The sequence below is a fragment of the Meles meles genome, chromosome 2, assembly GCF_922984935.1.
Source record: "Meles meles chromosome 2, mMelMel3.1 paternal haplotype, whole genome shotgun sequence".
NCBI lineage: Eukaryota > Metazoa > Chordata > Mammalia > Carnivora > Mustelidae > Meles > Meles meles.
This window is the reverse complement of record NC_060067.1, coordinates 191323221-191344754: the sequence shown is the minus strand read 5'-3', so window position 1 is coordinate 191344754 and position 21534 is coordinate 191323221. Positions and strand designations below refer to the sequence as shown.

Sequence of the window (21534 nt, the reverse complement as noted above, 5' to 3'; positions counted from 1 at the left end):
TTAGGAAGAAGAGGTCTAGTGCCCTAGAGGACAATGCCCCCATGTCCCTGTGGGTTGCACATACCCTACTATTGTGCCTGACCTGCGTTTGACTTCAGTCATCTGCAGTGGCTTTTTTTTTTTTTTTTTTTTGCCTGTTGTGGCAGGATTTGGTGCCTGTGTTGTTAATATCTTGGGCTTGTGTTGAGTTCAACCGGATGTTTGCCAAAGCTGTAGTAGCACTAAACTGTGGAGAGCTCTCCTTGTGTTGTCCCCTGTGAGGCTTTTGTTGGGTGGGGCCTGCAGTCAGACCAAATGTCTGCTCCCAACCTATTGCTGGGACAAATGTCAAATTGATATGTGGTTAATTCCCCCCACTCCAGTGGCTTGAATCACCTTGGAGTGGTCTTGGCCCTCTTGGGCTGCTTATGCACTGCCAGAGTTGTGGCACCATTTTGTGTGGTCTCCTGCTGATGGCGGGTTAGATTAGGTGGGTCTGTAGAACAGAAGGGCTGGTTTCACTGTGAGCATGCTAGGCAGAGTGTGTTGGAGCTGCACTGGTTCCTGCAAGTGTCTGGGTATCTAGGCTGGGGGGTGGAGGAAGGAAATGGTATCTGACAGTTATTTTGTTCTCAGAGAAGTCTCTTAAAAGATTCCTGCCCTTCCAGAGTATGTTCTGAGAGTAGTAAATAAACTTTCTTCCAGTACACCCATCTTCTTTCAAACTGCTGCTTCTATGCTTTATCTCAGTGTGCACGTTTGTTGTGCTGTCTCTTTAAAGGTGGGGACTCGGTTTCCTACTCCATTCCTGCTCTCCCAGAGTGGAGTATGCTTATTTTTAAAGTTCCAGGTGTTACATCACTGAATATATGAACTTGTGACGTTAGGCCTCTCTGGTTTTTCAAAGACATTAGGCCTCTCTGGTTTTTAAAGACAAATGTTAGGGGGGATTCCTCTTTCCAGTGGGGATCCCCCATGCCTCGGGTGCCTGGCGTGGGGTCTGTACTCTTTTCTGTGCCTTTAGTTGTCCCCCCTCCCTCCTGTGGACAGTCTTGTAGGTCAGCTTGGTTCCCGACCTCATCTGTCTTTATTACTGTTCTTGGTGTGGCATCTTTATATTTGACTTTAGAGGGTTTGTCCTGCCAGTCTTTGGGTCATTTTCTGGGTTATTTACACTGGTTGGGTGTTATGTAGGTGTATCTGTGGGACAAGATGAGTTGAGTATCTTCCTATTCCACCATCTTTCCTGGAAGTCCTTTGGTTAGTGTGGTTTAATATTTTTACCACTAAACTAGGTTTTCACATTCACTTCTCTTGGTATTTCCTAATAGAAAACAGTGGAAGGATAATGCCAAATACTCTGAGAGGTTTTTTGTAGTTATTATTTTGTTTTAAAGGTATATGCCTCTACAATCATTCTTGACTACTTTACTATTTCCAGTTTCCGGTCTTCAAGCTTTTGTGTACTTGAAACATGACAAACTTGATCAGTGCAACCATGATGTTCATAAAGGTTCACGGAGTCACAATTTCAAATAGTAAATCCCAAGGAGTAAGTGGTTGTAGACTGAACAGATGAGCTCTAGATGGCTGGCCATCCCTACAGGAAAGACATACAGGAATTTCTAAAGAAAAATATACCACCTGTTGATTTATTGATTTCATTTTTACATAGCGTTTTCTACTTTTTAATATACCATGGTAATTTTGTTATAATTGTACTTTTGAATTGTACTTTTTCACACGGTCTCTCCATTTAGGCACTGGTTGTTTCTAAGTTTTTGCTGTTCTAGAGACATTAAGATTATCATCATTCATGTGGATTCTGTTTTCTTTAATTAATGTACTTCCTTTAAAATAAGATTGGGTCAAAGAATATGACCATTTTAATGATCCTCGATACATACACTGCAACATAGCTTCCTAAAAAGATTGTTAGCAATTTACACTGCTCCCGGAAGTATATGGCCAAGCTGACTTGGCCATCTCACAAGCTGGGTGAGTTGCTTATAAAAACAAGCTTTAATTTCATCACTGTAAAATGCCTATCATGTGTCAAGCCTGTGATGGCAGAAAGTCAAGTGAATCATTTCCAGACCCTTCCTTACACACTGACCTTCTTAGATGTTTTATAACTTGATATGGTGGTAAGGTCGAGCCAGATGCCTAGGTTCAAAGTCAGTTTCACCGCACATTAGCCGTGTAAATCCTTTGACAATCACTTAACTACTTAGTCTTTCAGTTTTCTCATCCGTACAAGGAGAATTCCTACTTCGCAGGAGTTTTCTGTGGATTAAATATGGTCTTACTACATGTTGGAAGTAAGCCTATGCTCTTTTCAATACCCTAAGTCAGGACCCAAAAAAGTCCTTAGGCATACATTTAATTTTGGTGAACAGCCAAAAGCTAGTTGGAGGCAGGTCTGCAAGGAAAGTGATTTATTAAACTGTTATAAATGTTTAATGTACAAAACCACTTAACATTTTTTAAGTGCTGGCATTTAAGCATTAGTTTATGAAGAAATTTTTTTTTTATAAAGAAAATTTATATTGAGTTCATACTAGGCCAGTCCTGTCATTGCAGATCAATGCCAGACAATGGAGTTATTGCTATTCTGTTTGTCCTCAGTCTGCCTGTGTAAGCTTGCCTTCTTTCCCTTTAAATGAGTCAGTTTGGTCCCTGAGAAAGCAATATTCTTTGTCTTGAGGTCTGAGAAAACTACTTGTATTAATTGCTTCTTCTCTTGCACTCTCCTTAAGAGACTTCTATTAGATGGATATTAAAATTTGAATCAGTCCTCCACGTCTCACACTTTAATGGGTCTCTCCTTGTATTTTGGAAGGGGCCCCCATCCAACCTTCCACCTTACTCATTCATTCTTTGCATGCATTCTTCTATTTTGCTCATCTGCTTATTTTTATGATTCATTCACTGATTCAACAAACTTCTGTTGAATGTTTCTGTGGTACCAGGGATTGTCTAAAAACATTCTTTAGATTTCCAGATTTTTTTGGAATTACACATCCTCAAATTGAAGACTGTTGAGTTTGTTGTCTTGTTTAGAATTTCTCCTCAAATTTGTCCATTTATCTTTGACATTTGGGATCGTTGTTCATTCTTTCGGAAACATAGGGACACACAGCCACATGAGGTAGTGCAGGAGTCTGCAGTCTTAGAGCGTGGGCCCTCATTCCTACTGGGGAGCTATAGCTAATGTTTCACGGGCCTTCTCTAGCCCAGCGTCCCCATTCTGCGATTTGGCTGGACAACTACTGTTGTTGCTACCTATGGCTCAGCCCAAGTAGGGAAGAAGCCAAATGATCTACTTTTGTCAGGTGTTAGCTCCCCCAGAAATCCTCTGGAGTCTTCTAAGATCCTCCCCTAGTTTGGGGTATAGTCCTCCACTTCTGCAACGCTGTGCTCTCCTCAGTCTTCTAGATCGTGTCCTGTTTCCCTATCTCAGAAATTCCTCAAAAGCATTTGTCAACTGATGGATTTTTGGTTTCACAACGTCATTAGATTTCATTTTCCTTACTGTCATTTTGTTGGATTTGGAGGAGAGAATGCAAAGGCATCGCTCAGTCTAACCATCTTTACACAGTCTCTCTTCTTAATGGGCATTTATTTCAGTTCAGCGGTCAGCCTATTGAATCTGTCCAAACTGCTAGACACCAGTCATAATACTCGTGAGAGGGTTTATGCACGATTCAGTTACCTCCCGTCAGTGCCATCAGCAAAGTACAAGGAAAGTGCTATGGAGTTCAGAGTTCTATTTGAGTGAAGGCGTCTGGGTTCCTCGAAGAACAGGAAGATATGGGCATGTGGAGACAGGCGTATTAAGAGAAGAGCAGCAACTAGCTACTTGGACTTGAAATGTTCAAAAGTGACAGAACTTAGTCACGTCAAGTGATGAGGGTAAGGAATCGATCAGGTCTTTGTCTCCCTTTCTGGATAAATGGTTCGTAAGGTACAGGACGAAAATAATTGTCCAGGGTTCCAAGAAAATCTACAGACATAATAACAGAACATTCATCAAAAAATTAGGGTCAAATGATAAAACTCATGAATTCCCATTAGTATGTACATGCAGACAGAGATCCTTCATGTGTATTTGTGTGTGCGCGCATCAGCCGTAGATTCAGCACCAGGTAAACTCTACTACTTTCTCCTACATATTTTGAGAACTACAGGTAAAATCTGCATGTGTATTACTACCCAGACACTACTCAATGGGCATTCAATAGTTTTATTATAAGAAAGTTTACCACTCCAGAACTACCAGTAAGGTACTTTTGGGGAATGGCCCACTCTTTGGACAAATCCTTAATTAGCATAATTGTGGGGGCAAAGGAGGGTTCACTAGGCAGTCATTTCTGAATATATTTTTTATAAGAATATTCACTGTTCAATTGCTTATCTATATTTGGAAAATCCTACCCAGGAAATTGAGGCCTGGTGTTTAATCAAGGAATCTCAAATGGGGGTAACGTGAAGAATCGTGTCTTTACCCTAATTCTAAATGTTTGTTTAAAGGTTTGTTGTAGGGCCTAAAGCCACCTTAAGACCCTGGATTGTTTAGTCAAAAATGATCAAAAGAAGTATTTTGAAGGCTATAAGCTTGTATCTCGTGTCACAAAACAGTAAGCAAAACTCAACCGATCTTTATGACACTGACCTAAAGTATAAGAAAAAAATTATGAATTTAGCTTTTATTCAAAATTAAATAAGCAAAAGCAAAAGTTTAAGAAACTTTTACAAAGTACTTACATAAAAGAAAGTTAATAGGGACAGTCACAAGTTTGCAACAAATAATTACAAAAGTATCTAGGGCAGCAAGAATATAAACCATGTCACAGCATGGTGTTCTAATTGTGATATGAATAAGGCATAACTAACATTTGCACCAAGACCAGAATTAAAAAATAAAACATACTTTAAAAGCTTAGTTCTACATTAAGCTTCTCCTCTTCCCCCAGATCCTTAATGCATGTATCCTATGTAATTCTTTTAACACATGTCAAACTATAAATTATATAGATGGGCAGTTAATGTGAAAAGCCCCCTAAAATGTACAAACTAACTGGTACTGAGTTGAGTTCTCCATTTACCGTTATGTACAGTTAAATGTAAACCATATTTTCACAGTTTTGAGTGTTTTATGAATAGATGCACAGTACCATGGCAGGTTTGCAATTGTTCCTGAAAACTGGCTCTAGGTTCTGCATCCCAAGCCTGCCGGCCTCTAGGACGCAAGTATTTACATAAATAAGGAACTGTGTCATAGTCAGTGGTCAAGACAGTTCAGCAAGAGCAGGATTTCCAACCGAGAGAGATACTCAATACCGTAGCTTACAGACTTGTGCAAATAGAAGCATTTAGGACAGATACATCTGAGGCGAATTCAACTCGCAAAAACTTGTCTCGCTGCTGTTGTAAACTTGGGCAATAACCAACCCTCAGCAAGGTCTGCTCTCTATGGCTTTTTTTTCTTTTAAAATTTTAAAGCCAGAGAAAATGCACACACACGCGCACGCACACACGCACACATGCACACACACAGCCCACATACACACGGGTCTCGTTTCGTTTTAGAATATGGTACATAGTGCAACTTCATGACAATGTAGAGGTCTGACACATTCAGTGCGTGTTTTTCTGTGCAAGTTCTTAGTGGTCTCCGTCCTACTTGAAGGTATTGATTTGCAGAACCACATGATTCAGGAGGTTGAAGGAAGGGGGAAAAAAAAAAGGTTTCCTTACATTTCTCAAACCAGCACTGGATGTGCAAAAGGCAGCAGACAACCCGGCCGTCGGCACAGCCAGATCAGGGTAACTTTAAAGGAAGATCCAAGCGGTCCATTTACTTAGATTGGTCTCTAGAAAAATAGGTCAGTATATGCTGTATCTTTGTCAACCGTTCTTTCAAAGACTTCATCGACAAGACAGACAGCTGGTATCGGGGATCTACGGGGAGAACGGCCAGGAGCCACCAACACCAAGCTGGTCCGTTAGGGGTTGCCTAAAAACGATCAAGTTCATAGTGTTAATACAAGGCACGTCTCTGGGACAAAAGCTGTAACAAACCAACAAGCCACTGGTCACTGAGCACTTTACTACATGTCCGAGAGCCTCTCTCAAATTCTTCTAACAGGCAGGTAAGGAAGGCTCTTATGCCCATAGGAAAGAGGGAACGGGGACACCGGACTGAAACCCAGACCTGATGCCAGGGCCGGCCTTCTCTCCTCGGCCCTGCGCTACCTTGCGGCAGGGTCTCTCTGCTTTAGGCTGCGGACGTCTGGGAACGTCCTGTGCCTGGTGTCCTGTTCAGCAGCAGGTCTGACCTCTCTCCACTAAGACGCCAGCGGCCGCACTTCCCAGGGGCAGCGGTGAAAAGTTCTCTCGAACTGCATGAGGAGTGAGGTCTCAAAGGTGAAAGACACACATGGAGTAGCAAGGGAACGAGGAGATGAGCCGTCGAAGACGACAACACGCCCAGTGTGCCATGGGGACAAAGCTGTCCTCATTGAGAACTACTTTCTTAAAGTACAAAGATAAAACGTTAAGCTGATATTTAAAAATGTCTGCAAAGAACTGTCGAATCCTAGGCAAGATGTGAAAAAGTCTCTGCCTCTAGCTGTGTTTAAAAAATAAACATTTCCAGCAAAGAAGTCCTTCGGACGCTGCTCTGGTGCTGCAAGGCCTGTCTGCAGGCTGCTGAAAGAACTTGGAATTTGTACACAAGAATTTTTAAGCCACTTCTGTTGAACACTGGCTTGCTTCTTATTGAACCTGAAACCTGAGGTTTCAGAATGACCAAAGGCACTCCTGAGATCAGTGTGGATCCCTCTAGAATCTCCTAGATTCACACTGAAGTTGCTGTGTTCGTGGACTCTCTCTGCTCAGCTCAGCCTCACTACCTCCTCCTCCTCGAATTTCAGGGGGGTTGGAAATGTTTCCCAGAATCTGTTCCCTCACATGGTTCTGGGTTAGACTTGGCTAAGGAGAGGCACACTTCTGTGAGATGTGGAAGTTGGAAGAGAAGAAACCATTGTTCTCCAGAGCCTGTTGCAAAGTGTCAGCAGATCCGCAGGAGCGTTCCAGAGAATTCTTAGCAGCCACCTGCTACAGACTGATACTGGTGGGTACCTCCCCGGTCTTCCTAAGAATCACAGAAACTTCCTGCAAGTTCTTGAGAAGATGGTGCTTCACTGCGTCAGGTCGAGATCCATGGTGGCAGGTCCCCTGTCTCCCACCCGTGAGGTCCCTGATCTTCACTGTCCAGCCTGCCAACAGCTGTGCCAACTCTACGCCCGACAGTAACCCCTGCCGCCCGGATTACACAGTGTGGCTGCTTTTGTTTTCCTCACCGAGTCCTGACTCCCAACAGTACTACCAGAAAGCAGCGCTAGAGGGCTGAATAATAAAGGGGAAGGGCGGCGAACGCAGGGATTTTTACATTGAAAATCGACTTGTTCAGTTTTATGATTATCAAAAGCTATTCTGTCCCAGCGAATCAGATTCAGGTAGCCAGGATAAAACAAACGCGTGGCAATTGCTGGGATGTGGGACACAGAGGGGTACTCAGTTCAAAGAAGATGGTCTGGTGTTGGAAGTTCAAGTTCAGGTGAAGGATTCAACCAGCATTTGGATAGACCTAGGCGAGCCTTTGCAAACCAGAATGAGAGGCAGTGTCCATCACACGGATCTAGTCTCTCTCCCTCTTCATCTCTTTCTAGACATTCCATTATGAAATCTACTACCCTCTGACCATCAACATTTTAATCAATTCAAAATGCTTAGGTCTAAAAGTTAGTGTTTTGATGGATCTATCATCAGATTTTCCAGAATGAGGATACTTCCTTTCGCGCGTCTTGCAATGCCGACTGCACCGATCGGCTTGCACAGAAAGTGCCTTCTCTACATTGAAGTTAAACATAAACCTTAAGTACTTGAGCAAGACCATCAGAACGATAGTTTCCTGAGGAGTGAAGTGTTAAATGTGAAGAGACACAAAATGCAACTCTCACAGAACAGGTGACTGGCTCCAAGGCTGACTAGGTCTCTTAATCACAATTTAATAGGTGGGTACCATTTTACTAGAATATTCTACCTTCCACTCCTTATGCCTCCTTCAAGCAAATCCCCTGTGAAAGGTTTTGTTCTATGCACTCACAGCTACAGCTACCTCAGGTGACAACTCTGTCCTTGCCCATTCCTATGCAAACTGTAGTGGACATCAAAGGAGAACAGGGTCATGACTTTAAAGACAGCAGGGACAAGGAAATGCTGTGCAAAAGGAAAACAGAAGTTAAAAATCCACTAATTTGAGTTTATTTAAAAAAGACTTTTGGAAACAATATCCAAGCCATCCTACCTGAAGGTTCTCCTCCCTCCCAGGCATTGAGCCAAAGTGCTGAAGAATTTGGCTTCGAAATCTGTCTCTTAAATTCTGAAACCAGCTGCAGGCTTGTGAGTAGACCAGATCATGAAGCTCTCTGAGGTTCTTGATCTCCTCTTCATTCTCAACCTAGAAACACAACAGTCAGTTAAGACTCATGTCTAGTCTTCTGGTCCCTTATCACTAACCCTACAGAAATGAGAAAATAGTAAGAATTTAGAAAGAGGCAATACCTATTCCAGTGCTGGATCAGAGTACTCTGCAATATATATATGTATATAATACATATAAATAATGCATTTCTGCCTCATGTGTTGCCCATGGCTAGACGGAAGAAGCACCAGTGGGGGGAGGGCCACCCCACTTGTCCACAATACTGTGGAACCCTCCCGACAGCTTCCAGGTGGGAGTGGGACTAATAAGTGTGAGTTCTTGGATAAAGGGCTATGCAAATTTGGAATTACTTTTTGGCTTTATGGATTAATGGCTCTTGAAAATAGTGGAACAATAAAAGGGAAGACCGGGGGGGAGTTTTAGGCAGAGCTACCACGGCAGAACCCAGGAACAGGATGGAGGGCAACCATAATGACACCTTTTTACCAGGGAACTGGATAATAACAAGAAACTAAAACCAGTATATCAGAAAAGAGAGAATAAATTATGCCAAGATGAAGTGCTTCCTGCGAAGGCCAAGGCTGGGGCTACCTCCATCATCCCTCCCTGCAGCCTTCGACAACACGAAATTAAACGCATCCGCCTTGCCATCAGGGAAATACAAATCAAAACCACAATGAGATATCACCTCACACCAGTCAAAATGGCTAAAATTAACAAGTCAGGAAATGACAGATGCTGGCGAGGATGCGGAGAAAGGGGAACCCTCCTCCACTGTTGGTGGGAATGCAAGCTGGTGCAACCACTCTGGAAAACAGCATGGAGGTTCCTCAAAATGTTGAAAATAGAACTACCCTATGACCCAGCAATTGCACTACTGGGTATTTACCCTAAAGATACAAACATAGTGATCCGAAGGGGCACGTGTACCCGAATGTTTATAGCAGCAATGTCTACAATAGCCAGACTATGGAAAGAACCTAGATGTCCATCAACAGATGAATGGATAAAGAAGATGTGGTATATATACACAATGGAATACTATGCAGCCATCAAAAGAAATGAAATCTTGCCATTTGTGACAACGTGGATGGAACTAGAGCGTATCATGCTTAGTGAAATAAGTCAATCGGAGAAAGACAACTATCATATGATCTCCCTGATGTGAGGACATGGAGAAGCAACATGGGAGGTTAGGGGGATAGGAGAAGAATAATTGAAACAAGATGGGATTGGGAGGGAGACAAACCATAAATGACTCTTAATCTCACAAAACAAACTGGAGGTTGCTGGGGGGAGGTAGGATTGGGAGAGGGGGAGGGGGCTATGGACATTGGGGAGGGTATGTGCTATCGTGAGCGCTGTGAAGTGTGTAAACCTGGCGATTCACAGACCTGTACCCCTGGGAATAAAAATACATTATATGTTTATTTAAAAAAAGAAAAAATTTGGAAGGGGAGGTGAACCATAAGAGACTATGGACTCTGAAAAACAACCTGAGGGTTTTGAAGGGTCAGGGGTGGGAGGTTGGGGGAACAGGTGGTGGGTAATAGGGAGGGCACGTTTTGCATGGAGCACTGGGTGTTGTGCAAAAACAATGGATACTGTTACGCTGAAAAAATAAATAAAATGGGAAAAAAAAAAACAAAAAAACGCATCCGCCTTGCAACCTAAGATCCGGAAGGAGTAGCCTCACAGAACCCAGGAGAGAAAATAGAGCATTAACTCATCCATCCTGCATTGATTTCTTCGGCATGCACTTTTAGCCCACTCGCTCCGTGCCAGGGAGCGCTCCACTTCACATACTTTAAGTCCTCCAAACAAACACCAGGCCTGACTTCGCCTTTCATACTTTCAGAGGGACTCACATTAAAAACAATATACTTTTTATTTTTGAAAGATCTGAAATGAAAAATTAAAAATCACCTGCTTTTTGCACAGTGTGAATGTACTTAATGCCACTGAACTACAGACTTAAGAATGATTAAACTGGTAAATTTTGTTAATAAAAAGAGGAACTATACAATTGAATTCTGGTCTTGGAATGATGACACTAGGTTCAGTCCCCTGCTCACACACATTGGTCTTGACAGGAGCTGGAAACAAACTTGTGACTTGTTGAAAGTACTAAAGAAAACTGCTACTTTGCACCCTGCTAAAATTCAAGGAAACCACGGGCTGGAGAAAACAATGACAAAAAGGTGAGTGCCCGAGATGGACGACGGAGCTGGCTAAAAGCGAGCAAAACTTGAAGTCTTCAGTAGAAGTCACAGAAAACAGAATCACTACACTAAGGAAAAAAAGAAAAGGCTTTGCTGTAAAAAACAAATTTGAGAAGCTCTTCCAAAGAAGACAACAAATCATTGTGGAGATGAGGCCTTAGGAGGAGGAAAAATTATGAGACATTCCTAAGACTACAAAGACAGAGAACTGTCTCTAAACCTCAAATCCATAATGCTTTCAATATGCTATATTCTTGCCCCGTATCGACAGTCACAGGGTTAGCCATATACTCAAGGGATTTTGTCATCAAATCCAAATGTGAAGATGTAAACTTGCAAAAAGCTAAAACGGGGCAGTACTTTTACAAGGAATATTGCCTTTAGCACATGATTCCATTAACCAAGCATGTCTGGTTATCAAGGCACAGATGTTATCAATCAGCTCAGAATTTCAACTCATTTCGAGGTGATGGGGAAGGGGAAGGGAAATTTGTGCCATAGGCCACCAGCAAAGAAGTGTCGTGTCCCCATGGCATCTTTATAATAAGCTAGGACAGGCAATATCAGACTAATCGAGTTCACCAGAGAGGCAGTACCACATATGAAAGCAGAGCACTCAGGGGCCAGAAAGCTTGCTTCTGGTCCGTTTTAGGACTCTGCCTCTAGGATCTTAGGCAAATTAACACTTTTTTTTTTACCTCCCTCATCTGCTAGCTGAGTTTTGCAAATTCAATGAGCTTATGTCTGTAGAAGTGCCCAATGTCAACATTCAATAAGCAATTAAAATGAAGGCCCAGTGGGAAAAGTCCATGAACAGTGGGAGCATAAGATCAGTGGTTTTATAATGTCCTTCCAAAAGAAACTGCCTTTAATATGGTACCTAACCTAACTGCAGATGGTGACTGAACTACTGGAAACATCAGAAGGGCCCCATGAACCCTGTCCAAGAAGGTCATCCCAATAAACCTCCCCAGGCACGCCGTGACCAGGAAGTATAGGGATGGTACTTTCTCCGTGATGCCCTAGACTTTGAACACATCACCCAACTATGTCCCTTTATCATTAAGGTTATGTCACACACATATAGAACAGATTTTAAAGGATTTTGTGTTTACATTTATGTTACATTTCAGTCTGCTGATTTTATCAGTTTTGACTACTAAAATTTAATCAAGGGCAGGGATTGGCAGCTTTCCTAACTTAGATGGACTAAGCACCCACCATGCCCACATACTTCCAGGCACCATGCTGGTTCTAGAGCCTGGAAAAATGAAGACCTATGTTCTGGACACCCAGGCTCGCCTGGAACTCTCTGTAAGAACGAGACAAGAAAAAGGTAACTTGCAGGTAAAATGTCTAACTCTAGAACTCTAAACCGTTTTCCTCCAACGGTATCAACCACAGACCTTCCAACAGGTAAGAAATGTACATTCCTAATTTATAACATACAACCATAATCTGCAAAACTAAGAGAAAACTTCTGATAAATACCAAAGTTCAGATCAGTGAGGATCTCTGAGAGGAAAAAGCATTTTATGTGCCTGGAAAAGTATCAGCCTGCATGTCTGCGTAAGGACTCGGGCAGAGGAAACTGAGGTGGTGAAAAAAATCATTTGTTCATACCTTCACATCTTCCAAATATTCAATGTCTGCAGTGCAATATCCATCTTTCATCCCCCTTTTTAAAACTCTAAACCGTTTTCCTCCAACGGTATCAACCACAGACCTTCCATCAGGTAAGAAATGTACATTCCTAATTTGTAACATACAACCATAATCTGCAAAACTAAGAGAGAAATTCTGATAAATATCAAAGTTCAGGCATGCAAGTTTCAATACAAACAAAAACATCTACGCACAGATAAACGTACCTATTTTGTGTGTCACTGACACACATTCCAAATTGCTTAGTGCCAGTTTGCATACTTCTTCGAATCATCAATCTGTATCTTGGCTCAAATACATGAAGAGGGCAAGGCACAGTGGGGTAGGCCATAGTGCAAACAAATATTGGAACATTCTTGGTCAAGCTGAAGAAGAAAAAAGTTTCATTATCACACATCAGAACATAAAAAAATCTGTGAAGCTTGCCACATTATAAATTAATATAAACAATTAGCTCTAAATGAGGTGATTTTTATTTTTGCCAAGAGCAAGAATCAGTATCTCTTCATTAAGCTCTCACAGATGCAATATTAATACTAAAAATCTGTGATCCTTTTATCAAAGTAAAGCTGAATTTAAGATACCAAGTTATTATATAGAGCCAAATCATCTTTACGAATAAAAGGTATAATTATTATTTGGTATTAAAAATTTGTTTAAAATATATGTAAGTTAACCTTTTGTCCATAAAATACTCTTAGAGAAGGAAAAATGAGCTCCCACAATAGACCAAAAGCAAATCCTTAAGATTCTTAGTGCATTTGAAAATATTTTCAAATGCACTATGAAAAACAGATTAACTCCTTTTTCAGGATGATTAAAATTAGAGAATATTTTTCACCGCCAGACTGGCAGGAAATAAGAAGGATAAAGGCAACACCCAGTTCTGGCAAGTTCGTGGGAAAAACCGGCAGTGCGGAGGACAGTTTGAAACCATACAACCCTGCTGGAGAAGAATTTGGCTGCATGTGTCAAAAACTTTAAAAAGTTCAAATCCTTTGAACTTCTAGAAATAATTCTACAAGCACTTTAGGACGTTTACTGTAACGTTGTATACAGTAACCAAAACTTAGAAGAGGGGACTAGTAAAATAGGCCTATCCACAAAATGAAACACTGTTTTCATTAAAAGGTGTACATGTTGATTTGGAAAAAAAAAAACCAGGAGAATATAGACTAACAAAAAAAAGATCTCATTTTTGTTTAAAATGTATTTATACATATATAAAAATCTGGAAGGATGTATGTCAAAATGCCCATGGGTGATTCTTTTCGGGTTATAGATTGTGACCTTCCTCCTCCCTTCCCCCACAGGCTCATTTACAGTATTTTCTAGTTTACCTTCAAAAAGGCATAACTATATTAAAGTGATATTTCATAATACAAGTGCTAGTTCCTCTTTTGAAAATGTATATTCTACCATCACTGAGCACTCTATTGGGTCCTCTTTCAGCTCGTACGTTGACAAGCAGTGGATCTATTAAATTAGGAAGACTCTCGAGTACCTGGGGATGAGCTACCTCTTTCTAAAAAAATCCCCTGTTGATAAGCAACAAGACTCCCTCCGACCTCCCTGCCTCACTCAGCACCCCCCTCCCGTGACTCCTTCCTCTGTCATTTGAAGATTCCAGTCTTTGGCAGAGTTTGGTTGTGTCACTATATTTAAGATTTCAAAAGTATATCTGAGGCTTTCTTATATCCGGCTTTTCACAATGTTGACCACAAAGGTTCATAATCCTCGTATCAAAATATTTTCCATCCTCAAAATCACACAACAGAACATGAGTTCAATGGAAGACCAATCAATATCCATTTTGGTACAGAAAAGATCGGAAATCGTTCTTCTGTGGAAAGCCCCCGGCCCAGTGAAGACAGTGGACACATACTAATTTTGCAAGCACAGTTTTTTCTTAGAAAGTAAGAAAAAATGCATTTTGAAAAATAATGGATACAAATAAGGTATTATGTAAAAACTGCAATTCTGTTCTTCAGGGTGGAAGAAAAAGAGTCAAGAAATTAAATACCTAGGAAAATTCCGAGAGACTCATGTGACTGGAGCAAGAGGGAAAGACATGATGGGAAAAGAACGGAAGAGAAGGACGAGGAAGAAAGAATACAGAGCAACAAAAGCAGGTCCAACCTCCCCAGCCCTGACTAGCCCGCGTGTGCTCACTCTTCACAGCGGTCTATCCCAGCTGTACCAGTCAATAATCTTCACTGACTGAGAATTTGGCCCCTAAATCACTCCTTCCAATTTCAGTCTCAGGCCTCAAGGTCCCACCCCCTTCCCCAAGCTCTAATTGGCTACCGCCCTGCCAATCAGGGCCCTCTCTCCTCAACCCTCTTCTTGTCCTGCCTCGGGGCACCAAGGCACCTGAGGGCTCCATTCCCAGTTCCACTGCCCGAAGTCCCTGCAGGAAATCCCTCCTTCACCTAAAAAGCTGCTTGGGGGCAAAGAGCTGAGTTGCCAGCCTCCACTGGAAGATCTGGAAGTTACCAGAGAAACTCTTAAAAACTTCTGTCTGTTGAGGACAGGGGAAGCTGACCAGGGTTTGTTTGAAATGCGCCTCTGGCTAGACTGGGTTGGACTGCAGACAGGATCCAGCTTGCTAGGAGGAGGTCTCTCCTAACTGTGTCAAAGGGCGGGGATCACAGTAACTTTATGAGAAGAAACTTACTGTGAGAGCTCAGCAGTTTCTTCATCATATATTTTTTTTCTCTCAGACAGCTCATCAGGCAGATACTTCACTATCAATTCTTCCAACAGCTGTGTGACACAGTACCTCCTATCTGCTAGATACTAAAAGACAATATTATTTTACATTCCAGTGCTTTTCCTACGGTATAAAACAGGCAAAACAGTTGAACTGAATAGAGTAAAGCCTTAATGACATATTTATACAGTCGAGTCTGAATTCATGGGGGAGGGGGGACATGACAATGGATGGTGCCAAACAGGTCCACCTGCCCAGGCTGTGCCCGAGACCCTTAAGGCTACGCGGCTGCAGTGCAAACTGCGCCCTGGACAGAAGCCCCTGGTCTTGCTGTGGCCACAAATCCTCTCTCAGCAGCAGTCAGGCCTGCCCTGCCCTCTCCCACACCAAAGGCCAACTTCTCTCGCGCGGCTCCTGGGTACTTCAAACTAGCATTTGGTCGGAGAAACAAAAGCTAAGGAATAAAGAAAATAAGGCCCTCGCCTTGTTTAAGTTTGGTTCCCTATTTCAGGGGCGGAGTTCCCAGATCATTTTTCTTTCAGATTTTCCTTCCACCGTCACCTGCTCTCACTCAGACCCTTCCGGAGCAGTTGCTTTTCCCCCTCTGTATAAAACCGTACATTTGTATTTCCCCTTCAGCCCTGGGAGAAACTGCCCCTCACGCATTTCTGTCCTCCTCTATGGCAGCTGCTAAAGGCCGTCCCTCTCCCTCCTGCCTAGGAAGAAGCCTGCCTGTCCTGCTGCAACTTTACCTTTTCCACGAAGTCTGCTTAACTAGTTTTCTGTCTCCCAAGAGGCCCATTTTTACCACCTTTACCACATAAAAGGCAGTCATCAGAGCCTGCCCCGTATGCCTCCGTGGACAAGGAGACCTTCTACTTCTGTAGGTAAGTTAAAAACTGCCTGAGGCCGGGGACCAGGTCAGAGTGTGTGTCCAGGATTTTGGAACAAGAAAATGACCAGTATAATTTCATAAAACTAGCGAGACACAACTCTTGGGAAACAATCACAAGATTAAAGAGAAGCCGTACTTTTAATCTGCAGATGCGGCAAAAATAAGGGTTTGTCATTATCCGATGAGGAACAGAGGAGGAGGGAACGTGAGAGGTTGGGAAACGGGGGACAGGAGTGGTTTTCAAAGGTGAGCCTCAGTCAGGGTTTGTTAAAATGCAGATTGCTGAGCCCTAGCCCGGAGTTTCTAACTTAGTGGCTCTGCAGTAGGGGCTCAGAATTTGTATTTCTAACAAGTTCCCAAGTGAAGGGGAACACATCTTGAAAACCAGGGTGCAATATGCTATACATAATATATAATGTAATACTCATGTACTAAATGTGGGGAAATACAACCTCTCTTACATTACCGACAGGAATCTAAATTCATACAATATTTCTGGAGGACCAAGCAACACAGCAATGGGTTTTAAGAGTCTTATGAATATATGACTTTTGATCAGTAATTCAACCTTCCAGAAATTTTATCCTAAGGAAATAGTCAAAGACGCAAAGCATAGCATATTTAAAAAAATAAAAAAAAAAAGAACAAAACAACTTACAACATGTAAGGGAAATGTTAAATCAATGGACTATTATGCTGCTATAAAAATCGTATCTTTAAAATACATTCAAATGAAGAAAATGACAAGTAGGAAAAGTATAAAACTATAGAGCATATCAATTTGTTCTTTAAATATTGAAATTTACCTATTATACAGGGTATCCTTAGGGCACAGGGTAAGGTTATTTTCAAACAGTACGTATTATAACTAATACGCTTATTTTATTTTCCTTCAAACTCCAGAAATTTTTTTTAAGGTGAGCTCTCTCTACATTTGAAGCCACATATCTAATTATTAATTTGAGAGAAAGCATAATAAATATACTACAGAGTATCTAAAAACCTGGAAACATAGGAAAAACAGTACGGTTAGAGTACTTCACCTGAAAGTATAGCAGTTGGAATGTAACAAACAGTTTATCTTGTTTCTGGACTTTATGAAAATTCTGTATATGGTTTTATGTCTCACATACCGGCTTGTTATGTAAGACCCATATCAAATGTAATAGCACGTATGTATTATTACGGTATCTGTACAGAGCTGAGTTTCTATATAGAAAATAACTATGTACACTCAACTGCAAAATGTCTTATCCATTTTTCATTCATATTGGAAGGCACTTTTTTCTTTAAGCAGTCCTGTCACCCACAGGACAGGATCACTCTCCCTGGTCAATGCTATCCTTGCAGTTGGAGCTTAGAATTCTACAGCCTGGGCCTCAGCTTATGGGGGCTCCAGTCACCCAAGCAGGACTGGGAGAATGCGGTCTTCCCACTGGCGACAGAAGAGATGCACCTGAGATCTAGCTGTTTCCCTAACACAGGTTACCACTGACCATACAAGGGGTGTGGGAAGCTGTGCCTCCCTCTCTTTTGTCCAGTATAGCACTTTCTAGAGCTGGGCTGCCCAAAGGGTAGCCACCAGTCAGTCACGTGTGCCCACTTATATGAGAATTATAATCTAAAATACAGTTCCCCAGTCACACTAGCCACATTTCAAGTGCTTAATTACCACATGTGGCCACCATGTTGGACAGCACAGATATAGAGCATTTCCATCAATGCAAAAGATTCTATTGGACAGAGTTGGTCCATACCTTAAGGGGGTAGGACTAGGGCTGAAATCTAACCTATTAAGGGTGGAAGACAGGGCAGTTGGGTTTCCCCAATACTGTCATCATTAAAATGGAACCAGTTCTAGACCAGGTACTTGACCATCCCCCACCTTCTTCAAAAATAAATAAGTACATGGGACTTGGCCTCTAGGACCACCCTACTTTCCTCTTTGCTCTCTAAACTCACATTTCTCCAGCACTAGTATTTGGGTAACGAAATGTCATCCTCCTTGGTCACTCAGCCTAACATAATGCAATTTATTCTGAACACGATAATCACTGTTTCTGTGGCCAAACAGAAATCAATGTTGCCAAGCTTAAGAGCAATAAGCAGATAAATAGATGAATGTTTACCTCTTTTAAGCTTTCTTTGCAAAGAGGACAATATGGCGTATGATCTAAACAACGCTCAAGGCAATTCTTACAGAATGAGTGTCCACAAGGGGTTGTTACTGGCTCAAAAAACAACCTGAAAACAACCAAAATACCTGTTAGTTTTCATATTAAACTCTCCATTGGAAAAAGTGAACAAATAACGGAACACTACTCTCTAAGGAGGGGATGGGGGGGCAGGAGAGGAAGAAAGGGGGGCAGTGATAAAGGTAATTATGCCCTCCTGAACCTTTTAAAAGTTCTCATCAACAGGGGTACCCTGCCAAGAGCCTAAAGCTATACTGACTAATGGACCAGCCACTCACCACATGGGGCTACTGAGCACTTGAAATGTGGCTGGTCCAAACTGAGAAGTACAATAAATGTAAAATACACACCAGATTTCAGAGACTGTGTAGAAAAGAATTAACATAAAATATTCACCATGATTGTATAGATTTTTATGGTATCTTCACTTTACCATGGCTTCTTAATATGCTTATAAAAGCCTATCTAAAATTCATTAACAAGAACCCAGTAAACCTTACAGTTGAATCTTAAATATTAGGTTTAATACCATATGTAATAAACAATATAGAAAAGACTGATTTTACTTACATTCTAATTCTTTCCTGAAACATGAGACTTCTGAACTGCCTCGAAGTATTGTTAGATACACAGGTACTTGAGCAGTCATCTGGCCTACTGCCCTCAGCTCAGGGTTGAAGGCGCCAAGGCAGGGGACCTGCTGGGAACTCAGCTAGTTCCTACCAGCCCGATGTGGCCGGCACCGGGTCTCCTGACACTCCATGCGCTGTTCCCTTGACTCCACCACAATCTCAGTGGAAACTGTTCTTTTGAAACTCTTAGTCTTCTAGAATTACAAGCATTCTGCATGATGGAAATCTTTATCCAATTTTACTTTAAAGAAAAAAATGGATGTACCTACATTTCAATAATATGTGTAACTTCCATAGTACTTTCCAATTTCCTAGTAACTTTTTTATATTGAAGTCGGGTGAGTCTTACACCACGTGCAGTGTAGGCCATGCAAATACTGACTCCACTTTCTAAGTAAGAAAAATCCAAATAGTGTTCGGAGATTAAGTTATTTGCCCAAGGTGTGCAAGGTATTTCTGTCTTTTGATTTCGTCCAGGATTCTGTCACTTTACAATGCCTATTATTATAGTGGGCTACCTTTATCTACTCTGTACTTTAAAATATTCATCATTGATAAAACCTTATGTACTTACCTCATGCAGAGAGAACACTCAAAATCTGAGACATCAATTAATTCTTCCGGGATGTCACCAGAAGTTAACGAAAATGTACAGACTTCATTATGAGTTTCTATTAAAACAGAGAGACAGGACTATCATCTTTAGGAAAAAGTTTAAAGACCATTCTAAATAAGTAAATGTGTTTTCTATGACTGTAGTGACATTTTTACCTCCTTGTTTTTTAAGCTTATTTCTTCCATCTTCATCTACAATCACATCCTGGTCTAAAAGAGACAACTTTCTTTTCAGCAGAGCACCTTTTTCTTGAACAGAGAGTAAAGGTTCCGAGGACACTCTTTTTAAACAGTCCTCTCTGGCAGGCATTTCTGTTGAATTTATAGCCTGTGCTGACCAAGCGCGGTTTAAGCTTCCTCTGATAAGCTCAGACGTGACCTCTGGTACTTCTTCATTCTACAAAAATACAATAAACAAGGGTAACTGTATTTCTTCACTATCCTTTATTGCTCTCACCAAGAATCCATTGAAATGAAATTCCAATGTCTCACAAGGTTCATTTTACTGTTCAATTAAAAACACCAACTATTAATTCTAATACCCTGATAAATGATGTTTGCCACTAATTATGCAGCTCTGGAAGTCAAGCCGATATGTTACAATGAGGTTTACGCAGTTATGCTAATATACTTGTTCCAACCCTGAGGCAACTAAAATAAATACCGTGTTCTATATTTTCCACCAGACAAAGTTTTCTGATAAGCAGGGTGACCTAAAATTGTGATTAATAAGCAAGTATTTTATGTAAAAGTTTAGTGTGAAATCAAAGGCTACAGACAAAAAAATTAATTAAGACAATGCTTAATAGATTAATTCTAGTACTCCAAACAAAGGAAGTGAGAGTCGTAATGTGTAAAGAAACAGATGCAGTACACCCATGAAAATCCTTCCTCACCCCTTACCTGCTCTGGACTAAGCTCGCTGGCAGAGTGAGACTCTTCCATTACTGAAGGAAAACCAAAATGTTTGTTTTTACTACATGGCAATGAGCTCCAGGAAGAGTCCTTCAGGCCTTCTTTTAAGTTCTCAGGTGATAATAAATCACATAAAATCTGTAAGAGAAATAATATAAAAGTAATGGAAAATATAAAATATTTGGTTAGGAATAATTTAATATAAAGTATCTAATATTTATGAAATTTTTTTAAAGATTTTATTTATTTATTTGACAGACAGAGATCACAAGTAAGCAGAGAGGCAGGCAGAGAGAGGGGGGAAGCAGGTTCCCCGCTGAGCAGAGCGCCTGATGCGGGACTCAATCCCAGAACCCTGGGATCGTGACCTGAGCTGAAGGCAGAGGCTTAACCCACTGAGCCACTCAGGTGCCCATATTTATGAAATTTTAGAAAATTCCTAGCAGACACAGTTTTTAATGAGTAAAGGAGGAAGAGATTAAGTAATAAGCAGAACTGCCAAATTATTCGAAAGACTTGTAAAACCAAGCAAGGTGTGCTTTAAATGGGGATCAGATCACGTCAAAGAAATCATTCAAAAGGAAGGTATGGGAGCAGCTAGACTACTAGCCCAAGAAGGAACCCAAAATAAAAACCAACTTTTTAATGAAGGATTGTAAAAAGAAGAGATCTTATTTACCTCTGAACTTTAGGGAGTCCTATCCTGTCAAAATGGTTCACAGTTCACCCCAAAGTATATTGTAAGGCTGGGCTCTGAGTGTTTAAGTGAACTAAAGAACTCACCTAATTACAAAACTCTTAAAATTCCATGCGTTTATACTGACTTTAGCTACTCATTGAACAAGTAACCTGCACGGGCAGCTATCACTGCCCAGCTCTGGGATGGGAGCACCATACGGCAGCTGGCCCAGAGTAGTTGGGAGTGCACCTGGAAGGCAGCTGTCATATTCCTGATAGAAGCACCCAGAAATTTTAATACATCTATACACATCTAAAACTCTCAAAACAACAACCACCACCACCACCACAGTAGGTTAAGTTAGGGGAAGAACCTGGCTAGAAGGAAATGAGAAGGGCTCAAAGGTCTTTGTCAAATAAGCTGTATTAAATGAACAGCAGAGCATTAAGCTCTTAAATTAAGCATTTCTTAAAGTCTAAATCCGGAAGCTTTGTCGTTCAGTTATACTCTCT

At 41.3% G+C, this 21534-nt stretch overlaps 1 protein-coding gene across 1 annotated transcript in view; it reads right to left on the bottom strand.

Moving 5' to 3' along the window:
* Positions 1–4660: 4660 nt before the first annotated feature.
* Positions 4661–21534, bottom strand: part of LONRF1 (LON peptidase N-terminal domain and ring finger 1) — a 38873-nt gene continuing 21999 nt past the window's right edge. Inside the window, exons 4-12 of the mRNA XM_045997995.1 lie at positions 20332–20481; positions 19585–19825; positions 19388–19484; positions 18116–18230; positions 15056–15177; positions 12585–12743; positions 12337–12499; positions 8354–8506; positions 4661–5998 (exon numbers count right to left, since the gene is read on the bottom strand). Of these exons, the coding sequence (XP_045853951.1) occupies positions 5840–5998; positions 8354–8506; positions 12337–12499; positions 12585–12743; positions 15056–15177; positions 18116–18230; positions 19388–19484; positions 19585–19825; positions 20332–20481 (1359 nt within the window). The 3' untranslated portion in view covers positions 4661–5839. The remainder of the gene's footprint in view (positions 5999–8353; positions 8507–12336; positions 12500–12584; positions 12744–15055; positions 15178–18115; positions 18231–19387; positions 19485–19584; positions 19826–20331; positions 20482–21534) is intronic.